The following is an 18,999-nucleotide window of genomic DNA, read 5'->3' on the forward strand; positions in this document are numbered from 1 at the left end:
TACAGGGGCCCTGGGTTCAATCCCTGGTCAGGAAACTAAATCCTAAATACTGCAACTAAGACTTGGCACAGCCAAATAAATAAAGAAATATTTAATTTAAAAATTTAAAAAAAAAAAACAAAACAATCATCCAAAGTCCTAATATGAAAATGAGGCTACACAATGCACTGGCATTCTGCACAGAGCTTAGGGCTTGTTACATGTCATTACTTCACATAATACTAAACCAGGTACTGCAGAAATCATATAGACTATATAGACAAGTACATGTACATATCCCTTTCTGTCTTAGTTTGAGTTGTAACAACAAAGTACCACAGACTCAATGGCTTAAATAACAGATAATTATTTTCTCACAGCTCTGGAAACTGGGAGTCTGAGATCAGGGTGCCTGCATGGCTGAGTTTTAGTGAAACTCTCTTCCTGGCTAGCAGATGGCTCCCTTCTCCCTGTGTCCTCACACGGTAGAGCAAATGGAATCGCTCTCTTCCTCTTCTTATAAGGCCACTAATCGCATAATGAGAGTCCCACTCTCATAACCTAATCTAACCCTAATTATTTCTCAAAGGCCATCACATTGCAGAGTATGGCTTCAACATGTTGATTTTAGAGGAATACAAACATTGAGTCCATAACACCTTCTTTCAGGAAAATAATAATGAAGATAACAGTAGTATTCAGTGTAGGCACATGAGTAACAATAGGGTTAAGTTAGCTATCACAGTGTCCACAGTTAATTCAAGCCTTACACATACTTACAAAATTTGGAGACAGGTTATGTTTATAAAGCTGAAGAGTGGAATGAAGCAGATTGGAAACAAGACTGGAAACCAACACTTCCTTTCCCAATTTATTATCTGTCATTCGTCTCTGGCTACTGGCCACTTGAACAGTCCATTTATCCATATCTGCTATAATACAGACAGCTTCTGCTATTGGTTCATCCAATACTGGATGCTGGGAAAAAAGGAAAAAGAAAAATAAATCACCTTAAAAAAAGAAAAGTTTTCAAAGATAATGTTAATGGGATGCACAAGGAAGAGGTACTAGACAAAAACAAAACAGAGAAATATGAAACTTCTGAGAGTTACAGCCAAAGAATCCTTGACGGTGAAGAAAGTAGCTCAATAACAAATACCCTGAGATATCTTATAGAAATGATAATACATTCATTACCAGAATTTTGTATCCTTTAATCCAGAACTTGAATTTTACCAGTATTTTGATCATTCATTCAACAGATTTACTAAGTGCCAACTATGTGCCAGGCAACTGAACGAAAATGCTTTTACTTCGAAAGAGCTAAATATTTTAAAAATAGGAAGGAAATAAATTCATATGAAAGGTCAATGATAAGGTTCTGTGCTAACTATCCCATCCAGTCAGGCATTAATTTCTTTGAGCACCTCAGAGACTATCTCTTGATTATCTCTTCCTGGCTATATGTGCTAGGCTTTTCTATTTTACAAAAATATATATCCAGAGTATAGATACAGCAGTTAAAAAGGAGACAAATCAACATATACGAACATGTTTCTCAGGATACTTGGTTAAATGGGTGGGAGAAAAGTCACTACCCACAGCTTCCCAGGTAGTATAGCAGTAAAGAATCCACCTGCCAAGCAAGGTAGGAGACACAAGCGATGAGGGTTTAATCCCTAGGTCGGGAAGATCCCCTGGAAGAGGAAAGGGCAACCCACTCCAATATTCCTGCCTGGAAAATTCCACAGACAGAGGAGCCTGTTGGGCTACAATGGAGTTGCAAAGAATCAGACACGATTGAGCATGTGCATGCACACGCACATACTATATCCCAGTTACGTTCTTAAAAATTCAGATCTTTATCTAAATGAAAATGTATAGAAAAAAGAAAATACTCAAATCAAACTGTTTATTATGAAGTTTTCTGTGAAGAAATACAAAATATTAAGAGTATAGAGAATCTTCACTTTTTGCTTTGTAATCTTTATACTGCTTAAATTTGAATCAGAAGCATTCACCTAAATGATATTTTAATAAGAAAATTTAAGAAACAGAAAAACATTTTTAGCTCACATATATGGATAAAAGAACCACAGGCATATGCCTGTGCCCTTGGGTTCCCATGGTTTACCCACAAAGAATTAAGTACATAATACCACCATAAATAAGAGATGCTCAATACATCTTTTTGTATTCAGAAAGGTAAGGCTTTCTTCACCATTGGCCATATGAATTAACATACTGGCAGTAAGACTGAAATATAAACTACAACCTGAAATACTTAAACCCAATGGCCTTTCTCCTTTCTAACTTTCACTGTTACTAAAATGTCATAGCAAGAATACAACAAGTTTACTCCAGGAAAAATTCAAGTTTGGCACCCACCCCACCGAGGGATATCTCCTGGTCCAGAATAAAGTTTTTTGCTTGATGCTAAGGAAACAAAGAGAAGGGAGCTCACAGTCCTATGAGGGAGATAAAAAGAAATACATATGCAGCTATGAAAATACTTGGGTAACAAACAGTCACCAAGTGCTGGGGTACCAGAGGAGGGCAACAGTGGGTTCTGTATGACTGGGAGTTACACAGTAGAAGGAGCACAAGGATATGTCACTGAAACATGAATAGCATTCCGAACGAAAAATGGAAGAGGATTATGGATAATTCTACAAAGGGGAATACCATGAAAAGACTCAAAAAGAGAAGTAGATGCATGTAACCAAATTTGTGGAAAATGATACTGAGAAGTGGGAAACAAAAGAATACAAAGGAGGAGGCTGGAAAGCTAACACTGTGAAGACTTCCCATGGAACTCTAAATTCTATATTTGTTTTTATAAATGGTAGTTAAATATTTCTTATTCACCTCTTACCAAGGATATAATACTTTTCATCAACTTCAATACCGAAACATAATTTTGGAAATGGTATATACATGTAAAGAGGTAAGGTAAATCTTACATTTTTAAGAAACAAGAAAAGAGTGAATATATATTCAATGTAACTATTTTTGTTCTTATAAAAGAAAAATATGGTGGGAAATAGAATTAAATAATTTAAGTGGAAAACAAGCTGTTAAAGGAAGATACTTCTTGCAAAAGCAGAGGGCATTTTCAGGAGATGAGAATTACAATGGAAGTCCATCTACTATCCTCACAAGGAAATGCCTAAACAGGTAATGAGGAAACAGCTATGAAATAAACATATCTCTTTTTAAAAAGCTTAAAAACCACTTTAGAAATTCACTTTATAGCTCCTCAATCAAAAGTCACATGGCTAAGATTTTTAAAGCTATTTTTTTTGGTAAGATAAAGGAAAATAAGCCCACATCAGTAGTTTCCCAAGAAGTGTTAGTTTCTCAGTCATGTCCAACTCTTTGCAACCCCATGGACTCTACAGGCTCCTCTGTCATGGAATTCTCCAGGCAAGAACACTGGAATGGGTTGCCATGCCCTTCTCCAGGGGATCATCCTGACCCCAGGATCGAACCCGGGTCTCCCGCACTGCAGGCAGATTCTTTACCCTCTGAGCCAATAGGGAAGCCCAGTTTCCCAAGAAAGAAGGGCCTAAAACCCAAGTCTGAGACTACAATGATCCAAATCAAACTCATTTACAGTTCAGTTCAATCGCTGAGTCGTGTCTGACTCTGCCACCCCACGGACTGCGTGCGGCACACCAGGCTCCCCTATCCATCACCAACTCCTGTAGCTTGCACAAACTCATGGTGATGCCATCCAACCAACTCATCCTCTGTCATCTGCTTCTACTGCTGCTTTCAATCTTTCCCAGCATCATGGTCTTTTACAATGAGTCAGTTCTTCACATCAGGTGGCCAAAGTACTGGAGTTTCAGCTTCAGCATCAGTTCCTCCGTTGAATATTCGGGACTGATTTCCTTTAGGATAAACGAGTTTCATCTCCTTGAAGTCCAAGGGACTCTTCTCAAGAGTCTTCTCCAATACCACAATTTAAAAGCATCATTCTTTAGTGCTCAGCTTTCTTTATGGTCCAATTCTCACATCCATACTAGACTACTAGAAAAACCATAGCTTTGACTATACGGACCTTTGTCAGTAAAGTAATGTCTCTGCTTTTGAATATGCTGTCTAGGTTTGTCATCATTTTTCTTAAAAGGAGCAACTGTCTTTTAATTTCATGGCTGCAGTCACTATCTGCAGTGAGTTTGGAGTCCAAAAAAATAAAAATAAAGACTGTTACAGTTTCCTTTGTTTCCCCATCTGTTTGCCATGAAGTGATGGGACCAGATGCCATGATCTTAGTTTTCTGAATGCTGAGTTTTAATAAAGCCAGCTTATTCACTCTCCTCTTTCACTTTAATCAAGACGCTCTTTAGTTCCTCTTCACTTTCTGCCATAAGGGTGGTGTCATCTGCATATCTGAGGTTACTGATATTTCTCCCGGCAATCCTGTTTCTAGCTTGTGCTTCATCCAGTCTGGCAGTTTACATGATGTACTCTGCTTAGAGTTAAATAAGCAAGGTGACAATATACAGCCTTGATGTATTCCTTTCTCAACTTGGAACCTGTCAGTTGTTCCATGTCCAGTTCTAACTGCTGCTTTTTGACCTGTATATGGGTTTCACAGGAGGCAGGCCAGGTGGTCTTGTATTCTCATCTCTAAGAATTTTCCTCTGTTTGTTATGATCTACACAGTCAAAGGCTTCAGCATAGTCAATGAAGCAGATGATTTTCTGAATTCTCTTGCTTTTTCTATGATCCAACAGATGGTAGCAATTTGATCTCTGGTTCCTTTGCCTTTTCTAAATCCAGTTTGAACATCTGGAAGTTCTCAGTTCACATAGTGTTGAAGTCTACCTTGGAGAATTTTGAGCATTACTTTGCTAGCGTGTGAAATGAGTGCAATTGTGTGGTAATTTCAACGTTCTTTGTCGTTGCCTTTCTTTGGGTTGGGCTTCCCTAGTTGCTCAGCTGGTAAAGAATCCGCCTGCAATGTGGGAGACCTGGGTTTGATCCTGGATTGGGAAGAAGAAGGGAAAGGCTACCTACTCCAGTATTCTGGCCTGGAGAATTCCATGGACTATATAGTCAATGGGGTTGCAAAGAGTCAGACAAGACTGACTGAGTAACTTGCACTTTCTCTTCTTTGGAACTGCAATGAAAACTAACCTTTTCCAGTCCCGTGGCCACTGCTGAGTTTTCCTAATTTGCTGGCATATTGAGTACAGCACTTTCACAGCATCATCTTTTAGGATTTAATATAGCTCAGCTGAAATTCCATTACCTCCACTAGCTTTGTTCATAGTGATGCTTCCTAAGGACAACCTGAATTCACAGTTCAGGATGCCTGGCTCTAGGTGAGTGATCACAAAATCGTGCTTAGCTGAGTGATTAAGATCTTTTTTGCATAGTTCTTGCCACCTCTTCTTAATATCATCCGCTTCTGTTAGGTCCATACCATTTCTGTCCTTTAGTGTGCCCATCTCTGCATGATATGTTCCCTTGGTATCAATTTTTTGAAGAGATCTCTAGTCTTGCCCATTTTATTGTTTTCCTCTATTTGCATTGGTCACTTACTTAGGAAGGCTTTCTTATCTCTCCTTGCTATTCTTTGGAAATTCTGCGTTCAGATGGATGTATCTTTCCTCTTCTCCATTGCCTTTTGCTTTTATTCTTTTCTCAACTATTTGTAAGGTCTCCTCAGAAAACCATTTTACCTTTTTGCATTTCTTCTTCCTGGGGATGGTTTTGATCACTACCTCCTGTACAGTGTTACATAGTTCTTCAAGCACTCTAACTATGAGATCTAATCCCTTGACTCTATTTGTCATTTCCACTGTGTAACAGTGTAAATTCATTTTAGGAGTTGTTAAAGAAACAAGGGGGCAGTACCAGTGATTTATTCTGAAGCTGCTTCTTTTCACTCATGGATTATCATAAGCAATGTCCTAATCTGATAAAATTTCAAGTTAGTCAATTTCAGTCCTTTCCTTAACCATCAACTTCTGGAAAAAACAACCTATACCCAAGAGGAACATATTCTTACTTGAGAATACATTTCCTATTTGTGACCTGGAAGTATTTGAGGCTGGATACAAATACGTTCCTCAAAACTAATCAGTTTTCTTCATATATCTTTTTTTTTTTTTAAGAGAGAGAACCCCAATATTTTAAAGGGAACAGGTTTTAGGGACATTACAAACTGCTGTTCAAACTACCATTGTCCTTGGAGAAGAAAATACCAAACATGCAACAAGAACAAGAAAATAGTTCTAAATTTAAAAATTGGTCAATATCTTCATTTCTGGGAATCTAGCCTACAGAAATAACCTTAAATTCACAAAATGCAGCAACAGTATCAATGTTATTTATAACAATAAAAGGAAGAAAAGTTGTTTTTTTTTTTAATTTGAGCAATAAGAGACTGAAAAGCACAGAAATAAACCCATGTATATATGCTCAATTAATTTGACTAAGGACCCAAGAATAGTTTCTTCAATAAATGGTGCTTAAGAAGCTGAACAGCCATACTGCAAAAGGATGAAACTGGACCACTATCTTATACCACAGACAAAGTCAACTCATGGGCTAAATGAATTCTATACACCATGACCAAATGGGATTTTTCCCAATAGGAATACAAAGATTGGATTAACATCTAAAAATCAGTCAATGTAATCTATCACATTAACAGAAAAACCCACATGATCATTTCAATAGATTCACAAAAGTATTTGACAAAATCCCACACTAGGTCATGATTTAAGGGGGTAGGGCACAGAAAACTCAAAACACTAGGAACAGAACTTTATCCAGCAGATAAAAGAGCATCGTATAAGAATCCAACAGCTAACATTATTATGCTTAATAATTCAACGCTTGATGTCTTTTCCCTAAGGAAAAGAACAAGATAGAGATGTCTACCATCAGCACTTCAATGCAACACTATACTAAACGCTCTAGGCTATACCATCAGGCCAGGGGAAAAAAGAGGCATCGCAGACTGGAAAGGAAGATGGTAAAATGAAGCTGTACGTAGAAAATCTCAAAGAAGCCACACAAAGAACTATGAAAACTAATAAAAGAGCTCAGCAAAGCGTCAGGATACAACAACAATATATAAAAAATCAACTGTAATACTATAGCCAGAAATGAAAATTAATCCTATTCACATTTATGCATTTGCAATATTTTGATGTTATAAATAACTTAGTGATGAACACCTAAGAATACACATAGCATTTTCTGTATTTTAAGATTTCTAATTTGACAGATTCCTTTCACTTATTTTCACAATGACAGGTAACCACATATAAAGTGATGGATTTAGAAAACAATTGTGTTCTGTCTGTGCATCCGTGTGTGTTCAGTCATGTTCAACTCTTTGCAACCACCAGGCTCCTCTGTCCATGGAGTTTTCCAGGCAAGAATACTGGAGTGGGTTGCCATTTCCTTCTCCAATTATACACTGAAGTGTGACCAATAAAAGGCAACTCTGGGTTCTACTGGTTAATAGTTTGTCCAAATTTAAGAGCAGTGAAGGTCACTCACCTGCACAGCATGAGACAAATCTGACACCAGACACTGACGGAGCCTCTCATCATTCCCAATTCCTTGAAGAACAAAGTCAGGGACATAAGAAGAGCAATAGCCACCCAGCAAGGATCTCCCAAAGTTGGCAATGTTGGGCTGAACAGCACTCACTTCAATTAACTTCGACCTGGGAGAAAAGTTCCAAAAGAAGGCATATCTATTCAGTAATGAATATATTTTACAAACATACAAAAAAATTTGGACTCTACTAATCCACATTTCCAGTACCATCATTCTCTATAAAATATACTGAAAGTAAAATCATCCTTAAATAAAAACTGGCCTAAAAACAAACAAAAAAAACCACACTGGCTTAAGGGCTCAACGAGAACACAAAACACTCCTTCGTACCCAAAAAGGGTTTGATGGACAACTGTAATGAGATGAACATGAATCTTTCACAACAGACTTTAGGAAGGCTATCCCTTGTGTATATGTAACACACCCTTAATACAATCAAATTACAGAAACCATCACCTAAGACCAAGTATAAATAATTTACAAACCCAAAGCTTGGTGTGTAACATTTCTCAGGTATGAATCTCTTCCTTGTATTCTTGACCGAGAGTATATGTTCTGTGCTTTCCTCTTATCTGCAAACTGATTTCTAACAGCTATTTCCTACCTTCTCTCAGTGATCACCTCTCCCTAGTTGCCAGGCTCAGCACAGGTTCTCTCTGAGGAGCATAATTCTATCCTAAATGGCTTGAAAACTCCTAGACAGTAGCGAATCTCCCATACACAAACATAACTTTTCTCTAATATCTTCACAAAGCTTTTCCACAGTACCTATGAGTCTTAGCCTTTAATTCTTCTTGTAAGAGCACATCATAATCAAAGAAAATTTGTCCAGAACAATGATCTCTTCTTTTATATTAGCTACAACCAACTTTCAGATACCAGTTAAACAAAAGAATTGTACATATTTTTAAAAGTTCTATGAAAGGTTAAAACTGCATACTCACCCAGGAAAAGGTATCTCATCTTCTTCTGCCCAATCCTCCTGCTCTCCTCCATAATAACTGTTTCCTTGTCTGGCTACATCTTGACCTGTATCTTCACTTTCACTGTCCCCAAGGGCACTATCTGAACTTTCATTTCTTGGAATGTCCCATTCAGCTCCCACAGCAATTTTTTTCTCTGAACTCTCTTTATCCCCATGGGGGACAAGAATGGAGAGTGTATCTCTTTGGTCTTGTTGAGGAAAACAGGTTTTACATGAATCTTGGTGAACTGTTGCTACACATTTGCAAAATTCATTGTTTGGTTTGCTATTTTTTGTACACAACCTTTTTGAAAACTCTAACATACAGCAGTGTTGTTTACTGTCTGTACTTGTTTTAAGTGGAATATCATCAATAGTCCTGGTTTCAATTGAATCATCATTAAAATATTCATCAAATAAACTCATGCTTTCTAGGTCTGAATGATTCCAGCAAGGGAGTTCACAGGGTTCTCCAGATACTATGTTCGGTATAGCAGACTCTTCAGATTTAGTTGTTTGTTTAGCTTCTTGATGCTGATCAACAGCCCCTCTTTCTTCTTTCGGTGATTTGGTGTGATGCCTGGTAATCTGATCCACTACTGCCTGACTCCGGAGTTCAGTATCTGAGTCAGGCGACATAGAATCCCCAATCAAGAAAGTAACCTTTGTCTGGGTTGCCTCACAAGAAAATGCAGCTGTCACAAGCTTATCTGGAGGTTTTTTTTCCACAACCATTCCTGCAGATCTCAACACTTTACCTGTGTGAGAACCTGAATCTAGCAACTCCTCATTCTGCCACGTTTCCTCTGCTGGGTCTAAGCCTGACTTTGACAATGCACATCTGTCTACTGGAGCAGATCCTGTGCAAACAACTGTTTCTAACTTGGTATCAAGGCAAGTTCTTGACTTATCTCTGTACTGTTTAACATCGGGAGCATTTTCTTCTTGGCAGTCCGGAGAAATCATCTGGCACTCATTTGAAATTCCAAGCAGCTCCTTAGAGCTGTTCTGAATATCTTCTCTCTCTTGTCGTGAAACATTCTCCATATTTTGCCCAAGGAGTGGACGACTGCAATATTTACAGTTACAATTAGGAGTCCTTGTCTCTTCCGACTCTTTAAAGAGCAAACTGCTTTTGTTTCTATGCATTGTGATCAGCACATATTCAGATTCTTCTATTTCTCCTTTCTCCAAAGTGGTAGTAATTACTGTGCCTGGCATAACAATGGCTTCATCTTCTCCATTTTCTAAAAGATGGGTTTCTTGAAGTTCAGAGCATCTTATGAAATAAGTCAGAAAATAAAGCAGCCTCTGAACCATGTCTTGTCGTTTGCCAACTACCACAGTCCTTGCTAACCGTACAGGGGAGCCAATAGCGCCATATAAGTCTCCTGAAATAGAAAAATCAGTTAATGGACATATCTCCTACTTATACAGCTAAGCACCCTATTTTCAATTAACAGAAACCTACTCTTATTATATGAGGGGTAGGTCAGGTTTTACTTTTGGCTCCTTCAGAGGTGAGTGATTATTCAGGAGTAGGATGAGATGAATGATCTTAACCAAAAAGAAAGGTGAATGGAGGGGCTTTCTACCTTCCTCCTGAAGCAGCTGCTGTGGTGCTGAAACCACAAGCAAACAGTCAGTTGTGAAAGTCACATTTACCAAGAACATGTTCCATGCCAGTCCCCTTGCAGAGTATAGCATCTGAGTGGACAAGTACTGACTAAAGTACTTATGTGCAAAAGCACATCTGCTGAGGACCAAGGAGAGGAAGACAATAGAAGTGAAAATGAGCAGAGCTGAAGTAGTCACATCACATACTTAACTTTCCCTGATTGAAATTATATTCCTGAACCTCAACTGTTGCCGTCCTACTCAGGACCTCACATTAACTTCCATGTTTTTAAAAGTCCATTTTCCTTTCCATTCCATTCCCCAGAGAGCTGGATACTCACGACAGACCCAAAGGGCAACATGTTCAGCTTTATGATTCATTTTCACCTCTGTATCGATACTATACATGAACAGCTATTACATTTAAAAAGGGGGGCTCCTAAGTCACTTCAGTCGTGTCCGACTCTGTGTGACCCCATAGATGGCAGCCCACGAGGCTCCCCCATCCCTGGGATTCTCAAGGCAAGAACACTGGAGTGGGTTGCCATTTCCTTCTCCAGTGCATGAAAGTGAAAAGTGAAAGTGAAGTTGCTCAGTCGTGTCCAACTCTTAGTGACCCCATGGACTGTAGCCCACCAAGCTCCTCCATCCATGGGATTTTCCAGGCAAGAGTACTGGAGTGGGGTGTCATTGCCTTCTCCGAAAAAGGGGGGAGTGGAATTTAATTCAACTTTTGAAAAACCTCTATTTTTACAAGAATCTCATACTTTTTAAAGGAACGAACATAAACAGGTCTCAAATAATATATAGACTGTATTAACATGATACATTTTCTCCTCTAGCTAAGACACTGGCTCTAGCACCATGATGCCACTGTTCAAACTACTCCCAAGGTTTCCACTAACAAGCAAATAAATTGAAACTGCTTTGGCTTGGTGAGTCTTTCATGACTGGTTCCACTTTACTTTTCCAAGTTGATCTTCTGATAATTACCTTTTCTCATCTTTATTCATCCAAAGTCCAAGTTAAAGTGGACTACTTCAACTGGACCCCTGAATGTCCTCAGCACTTTAACACCTAGACCCCTTTACTCATGCTATGTACTTTCACGTCCCTCTGTATCTCTGTCAGCCCAAAGCATCTTCCCTGGGACAAATGTTAGCTTCTGTAACTGAACTCCCACTAAACTTTTAACTTCTTACAGCTCCTATCTGAATTATCCTCATTGTCCATATATATTTTACCTACAGTATAAGACTGTCATTTCTTAAAGACAGTCATCTTTATATCCTCCAATGCTCTTTGTACAGAGCCTTAGATATATTGTGCATTCAATAAATGACTGTGAAACTGAAAACAGATTTGAAATGTTCAAATTAAAAAAAAAACTACTGAATTACTTGATTTGGAAAAACATATATTAAATATTCATACAATGAAATACTAGTTAGCATTTAAAAACAATGAATTAGTAATACATATAATATAGGTGAATCTCAAAATAATTATGTTGAATGAAAGAATTCAGACCGAAGAAAAACACTTAGTGTTTGATTCCATCTATATAAATTCTAGAAAATGCAAACTAATCTACAGTGATTGGTAGAAAGCAGATGAATGGCTGCCTGAGTATAAGGGAAAGTGAACAGGCAGAGTAGGGAGGAAGTGATTACAAGGGGCATGAGGAAAATCTGTAATGATGAATATGTTCACCATAATGATTTTGGTGATGGTTTCATATATATTTTGACATATATATCAAAACTTACAAAACTGTATACTTTATACATGTGTTTGTTGTGTGCCAATTATTCCTTAATTATGTAGAAGAAAGGAAAGGGAGGGAGGGAGGAAACAGAGTGGGAATGAGAGAGGGAGGTTGATTGGTTATATGATTAATAAGCCACATGACAATCTGCCTGGCAAGCTCACGCACCCTAACAACTAAGAGAAGTTAAAGTTTCTACCAGGTCACCAAAATGTTCTCCACTAGTTCTTCTTCCATCACCAAATAGCACCAGAGTAACAGCAAGGATAACAGCAACTACATATATTTATCGGTCACTGTCCTAAATACTATACTCATATTATTTCATTTCCTTTTCACATTATAAAGTATGTACTATTTATATTTATTTTATATATCTTTGGCCACTCCATGCATCTTGTGGGATCTCAGTTCCCCAACTAGGGACTGAACCCAGGCAGAGGCAGTGAAAGCACCGAATGTTAACCACCAAACCACGAGGGAATTCCCTGTACTATTTATTATCCCTACTTTATAAACAGGGAAACTGTGGTTCAAACATGGTATGCCTGACTCCCCAGCCTATGCTTAAATTTAAGCTCCAGGCTACACTGCCTTCCTAACGACTGTCAACTCATCAGTTAAACCCTCTCTCCTGTTACCCATTTATATTTAGTGGGGTGCGCAACACTAACGGCAACATTTTCAAAATTTACTCAACAAAAGAAACAAACATAGTTCAATGGAAAACTCCATGACTGCTTCTCAGTTAACCAGATTTATTCTAGAGATCACAGGTAACTTTGTTCATTCATTCTTTCTAGGCAAAGTACTAAATACAAAAAATCCAGAAGACTCCAAAGTTAGTAGTAAATTCTGCTCCTTTTGTTGCAGTTGCAAGTCTCTATCCATAAGGAATATTATACATAAGATTGGGATAAGACAATTTAGCAGTCATGTAACAACAAGGAAGAAGTGCTTTAGAAAGGAAAGGGAAAAGAGAGCACTTAATTTTTCTCTATTTATTTTTGCTATGAAATAACTCCAGATAGTTACACAAAAGTCTAAGTATAATGCATTAGGTAAGGGTTTTCAGAATACATACCCAGTTGTGCCCAAAGTGGATTATATGGATGAGTCTTTGCCAACATGTCCACACTCTGAGAGGAATGTTTTTCTAAAAATATTTTTATAGGTGGTTGTCCATTTGGCATGACTGTTGGAACCCAGGCAAGATGATTGGTCAAAACTGCAGTAATAAGTGCTGGCAAGAATCTGAAAACAAAATGCACCCTATCAGATTCTAACCTGCTTTCATAAAACCTCAAGCAAAAAGCAGTGACAGAATAAAGCAGAGAGGGTATATGGCCAATCGTCATAAAAAAAAAAGAAAGAATAGAGGAAAGGATAGGTATATCACCAATATGAAAACAAAAGTTAATAAATTTTTGTTGTACTAGTTAAAAGAAAACTCCTTAAAATAAAGATAGCATTCATAAGGAGCTATTTTGACTCATAATTAAAAAACAAAAATGCCATTTTATTTGAAAAACTATGGATTCTTTTCAGTGTTTATGAATCAATCAGTAGGTCTATACATTTCCCAATTACTGAAAAGGAAAATGAAAGAAAGTATTAACAAAACTTTGTTTAGAGAATATAAACATTTAAATTACTCATCTAGAGTCTAAGAATTTGATGAATGATTAGAAGAAAGCAATATGATAAAGTACCATACTGAAAACATTATTATTGGAATTCTGGCACTTATCTATATATTTTTTAAGTTGTTTTCTAGAGAATGAAACTGCATATATAGATATAATTATGAAAAATGAGAAGCCTCACACAGTTCCGTAAGATGTCAGGAGTTTTAATACACAAATACATTTTTACTGTTTCTCAACATCAGGTTCTTTGGCCTTCTTCTATATCTTTTAATTATATTAATTACCTTTTATAATTCTGTCTTGATCATTAATAATATGAAAACTTCCAAAGGCAATGATTAACTCTTTCATTTTTGTAACTGAACTTGATCACAATCTAGATATTCACTTATTATAAATAACAGCTAAGACAGTTAAGATAGCCTAGATGGATGGATAGATGGAAGAAAGGGAGGATGGGAGAGAGCGAGGGCCATACTGATTTTTTGAAGCATTTTCCATTAGAAAAGTGAACTCCTTCATGAAACGATGGCAAAGCTGGTTCTTTTCTGGAGTCCCCGACATCATTGTAAGCCAGACAGGCTCTCCAATTCGTGGCATTGTATAAAGATTACAAATTGTTGTTCTAAAAAAGAGGAAAACACATTATAAAACTCAGTTCCCAGAATTACATACTCTTAATGTTGCTGGCTCCCACCTAGGTTATTAAAAGCTTTGGAAAAGAGGTAATGAATCAAGTCTTTCCTTCTTTGTCCTCAGCATACTACCAAGGGAAAGGGGGAATATAAACTCAAAATGTTTTGGTCCTAGAACCAGATCTGTCCTCAAAGACTGTGTGCCTTTGGATAAATTACTGCCCTACTTTAAGCATCAGTTCCCCTTACCTGTAAAATGAAAGGAAAGGACCAGATAATTTCTAGACCCTTTCCAGTTGTACATTTCTAAGGTATAAGCTATACTTACATATATATAACAAATTATTTAATCAACAACATAGAAAATTATTTTAAATGGCGTAACAGCGTGCCAATATTACCCACTCAGAACAATAGTTTATCAGCATCATTTTGTTGCCTGTGCTCAGACTCTTCCACTGGGATGACCTGGAGGGATGGTACGGGGAGGGAGGTGGGTTCATGATGGTGAACACGTGTATACCCGTGGAGGATTCATGTTGATGTATGGCAAAACCAATACAATATTGTAAAGTAATTAGCCTCCAATTAAATAAATTTAAATTAAAAAAAAAAAAAGAATACCTTTAAGATGGCAGTTTTTTTGTTTTTTTTTTTAACATTAGTATCTGTTTGGTAAAGTGCTATACAGTCACCAGGATAAGCAACTCCCACAAAGTTGGGGCTTAAGAAACTAGTCAGTCTCGCAGAAGCCACAGAATGGTATCTGACTTTCTACTCTCTCAAACGGTCCTAACAGAACTTTTAGCACTAATGCATATGTTCTATTATCTGTGCCATCCAACATAGTAGCCACTAGCCAGTCATATGTGATTACGAGATAACTAAAATATGGTCAATGTAACTGTGGAATTGGATTTTAAATTTTATTTTGTTGTGATTAATTTAAATAGCCACAGGTGGCTAATGGTTATTAACTTATTAGTAAGGCTCTAGAAGGTTCTCTTGAGATTTCCACAAATCTCCGATACCTACCTCAATATAATCTAAAATAACTAGAATTCTGGTGGCTTCCCTGGTGGCTCAGAGGTTAAAGTGTCTGCCTGCAATGTAGGAGACCTGGGTTTGATTCCTGGGTCGGGAAGATCCCCTGGAGAAGGAAATGGCAACCCACTCCAGTACTCTTGCCTAGAGAATCCCATGGACAGAGAAGCCTGGTAGGCTACAGTCCATGTGGTTGCAAAGAGTCAGACACAACTTCACTTTCACTTTCAAAATTCACAAAAGAAAAAGAATTCTGTTCCTTGTTCAAGTTTTACTGAATCTCAACCTAATATGAATAGGATATATTACCATAAAGTGACAAATACAGGTCACATTAATGAATTATCGGTAGGGCACAAAATAACTGCTGAGAACTTAAATGTATGAATAGAAAAAACTACAGGCATCTTATAGAGAAAAATAGGAGTAGAATATAAATGAGGGATATGAGATAATGCTTATTTTTAAAAGACTATTAAGGATATCCAGATAGGATAAAAAATTGAAAACAAATGTTTATCCACTTTTAGTTCTTATGCCCCAAATGAACACTACTTAATGATTTAAAAATCAAATGAATCGCTACAACAGACAGAACTTTAGTGAATTTTACTGAAACTTTAGTGAAAATTAAAATTACAGATCTAATAAGATTCTAGAAGACAAAATACAAAGAAATGTTCACTGAAGTAGTAGGGTAGAGAAAGATGATAGATTATGGTACTCATAACGGGGGACATGTACAAAGAGAAGCTAATTTGCCCCAGTGAAGCAAAGAGAGTCTAAGTTTTCAAAAGTAGGTCAGGAGTCATATAGGACTATAAACTGACAGACTAATTCAAGGTCCATAAGTGGTTGGTTACCCCTACATTCTACCCCATCTTCCTGCAGAATAACTAATGACAGGAAAGCAGAGGAAGCAACTGACCTGCCTGGGGAAATGACATCCCCAAACCCTCCTTGATATTTGAATCTTTCATAGTACATAAATACATAGATAGTAAATTTTGTGGTATTAAAATTTCATGGCAGAGGCAGCAATTATGGGGGAAAAAATGTTTAAATATGCTCCTTCAGGCAGTGAAAATGAAAAAAGTTGAGCAACACTGCTGTAAAGTAAGGTTTTCCAATCTGTTCTCCCAACTTTTATTTTGGTTCCTCGCTCTCAATTCTTAATGGGCAACCAACATTTTGATACTAATACATAAGTAAAGCCTCCAAGGAGAGAGGGACACAAACAAAGACAGAAATACACACACAAAGGACTCCAGAAGAAATAGGAAATAATATATTCAGAAAAAGAAAAGAAAAATATGAAAGAAAGACATATAGACGATCAATTCAGGAATGTCAATTTCTAATAAAATAAACTCAAGAGAGAAAATAGAGGAAAATAAATTATCAGAGAAACTAATTTACCAAAGCTGAAAGACAGTGCTAAAATCATACTGAAAGGCTAAAGGAACAAAGATCAAGTATGAATTCATGGCAGGAGATAAATATGCCCTACAAGTGATAAATCATGAAATAGCTGCATTAAGTACACTGTTTAATAAAATGGAGGTAAATAACAAAAGAAATACTTAAAGAGTTAAAAGAGGATGTTCTTCAGAAAAAGAATGGGCATAGGAGAGGTAGAATAGGGTTCATTTACTTTTCATATAATTTTTGTTTCTTAACCACGTGAATGTCCTTTTTGATTCAACTCATTTTTCAGAAGTTTCTTCAGAATAATAGTGTCTACCATTCAGTTCAGTTCAGTCGCTCAGTCACGTCTGACTCTTTGCAACCCCATGAAAAGCAGTGTGCCAGGCCTCCCTGTCCATCACCAACTCCCGGAGTCCACCCAAACCCATGTTCATTGAGTCCGTGATGTCATCCAACCATCTCATCCTCTGTCGTCCCCTTCTCCTTCTGCCCTCATTCTTTCCCAGCATCAGGGTCTTTTCCAATGAGTCAGCTCTTCACAGCAGGTGGCCAAAGTATTGGTGTTTCAGCTTCAACATCAGTCCTTCCAATGTACAGTCAGGACTGATTTCCTTTAGGATGGACTGGTTGGATCTCCTTGTAGTCCAAGGGACTCTCAAGAGTCTTCTCCAACACCACAGTTCAAAACCATCAATTCTTCGACACTCAACTTTCTTTATAGTCCAACTCTCACATCCATACATGACCACTGGAAAAACCATAGCCTTGACTAGATGGACTTTTGTTGACAAAGTAATGTCTCTTTTTTAATATGCTGTCTACCATTAGGTTGGTGCAAACGCAACTGCGATTTTGGACCATGAACTTTAAATTATAACCAGGCTCAAACACATCTTTATTAATCAAAACAGGAACCACTGCAATCAACACATTTTTGCCAATGAGAATTAAGTTTGTTTATTCCTATACTGTAAAACTCCACATTTCAGGATTCAACGAACACTTGGAAAGCATTTTCTGCCTCCTGCTGGTTGTGGAAGCATTTTCTCTGCAAAAAGTTGTCAAGATGCTTGAAGAAGTGGTTGTCAGTTGGTGAAAAGTCAGGTGAAATGGCAGATGAGGCAACACTTCGTAGTCCAGTTCATTTAAATTTTTAAGTGTTGGTTGTGCAATCTGGGGTGGGCGTTGTCATGGAGAAGAATTGAGTCCATTCTGTTGACCAAAGCCGGCTACAGGCACTGCGGTTTTTAGTGAATCTCATTGATCTGCTGAGCATACTTCTCAGATATAATGGGTTCACTTGGATTCATAAAGCTGTAATGGATCAGACCAGCAACAGACCACCAAACAGTGACCATGACCTGTTTCTGGTGTAAGCTGGACTCTGGGAAGTGCTTGACGCTTCCTCTTGGTCCAACCACTGAGCTGGTCGTCATATAAAATCTACTTTTCATCACACGTCACAATCTGATCAAGAGATGGTTCATTGTTGTGTACAATTAGAGAAGACAACACTTGAAATTGATGATTTTTTTGATTTGCCGTCAGCTCATGAGGGAACGATTTATCGAGCTTTTTTCACCTTTCCAATTTGCCTCAAATGCCAAATGACCATAGTATGATCGATGCTGAGTTCTTCAGCAACTTCTCATGTAGTTTTAAGAGGATCAGTTTTGATGATCCTATCAGTTGGTCATTGTCAACTTCTGATGGTTGGCCACTATGCTCCTCATCTTCAAGGCAATTGTCTCCTTTGCAAAACTTCTGGAACCACCACTGCGCTGTACGTTCATTAGCAATTCCTGGGCGAAATGAGTTGTTGATGTTGTGAGTTCTCGCCACTGCTTTAGGACTTATTTTGAACTGAAATAAGAAACTCCCTCATAATTGCTTTTTGTCTAGCATCATTTCCCTAATCTAAAATAAATATAAAATAAACAGCAAGTAAAAAGTCATTAGCAAAAAATAAAAATAAAGAAATGTACATTAAAATGATACATAACCACATTTATTTAAGAATGTACTCCAATGCCAAATAGTAAAGTTCAACAATGCAAAACAGCAATTGCTTTTGTACCAACCTAACACAAGTCTTGATGAAGGTGAAACAGGAGAGTGAAAAAGTTGGCTTAAAACTCAACATTCAGAAAACGAAGATCATGGCATCTGATCCCATGACTTCATGGGAAATAGATGGGGAAATGGTGGCAACAGTGTCAGACTTTGTTTTTTTGGGCTCCAAAATCACTGCAGATAGTGACTGCGGCCATGAAATTAAAAGACGCTTACTCCTTGGAAGGAAAGTTATGACCAACCTAGATA

The 18,999-nt window shown here is 37.5% G+C and overlaps 1 protein-coding gene across 2 annotated transcripts in view; it reads right to left on the reverse strand.

The window, feature by feature from the left end:
- The window catches only part of FNIP1 (folliculin interacting protein 1), a 121,900-nt gene that overhangs the window by 7,999 nt on the left and 94,902 nt on the right, over nucleotides 1-18,999 (reverse strand). For both annotated transcript variants that reach the window (XM_010863571.1, XM_010863570.1), the window contains 5 exons: nucleotides 14,049-14,195; nucleotides 13,006-13,175; nucleotides 8,517-9,927; nucleotides 7,510-7,678; nucleotides 760-957 (listed from right to left, as the gene is read on the reverse strand). In XM_010863571.1, the coding sequence (XP_010861873.1) occupies nucleotides 760-957; nucleotides 7,510-7,678; nucleotides 8,517-9,927; nucleotides 13,006-13,175; nucleotides 14,049-14,195 (2,095 nt within the window). The remainder of the gene's footprint in view (nucleotides 1-759; nucleotides 958-7,509; nucleotides 7,679-8,516; nucleotides 9,928-13,005; nucleotides 13,176-14,048; nucleotides 14,196-18,999) is intronic.

Source organism: Bison bison, unplaced genomic scaffold, assembly GCF_000754665.1.
Source record: "Bison bison bison isolate TAMUID 2011002044 unplaced genomic scaffold, Bison_UMD1.0 scf7180017864492, whole genome shotgun sequence".
NCBI lineage: Eukaryota > Metazoa > Chordata > Mammalia > Artiodactyla > Bovidae > Bison > Bison bison.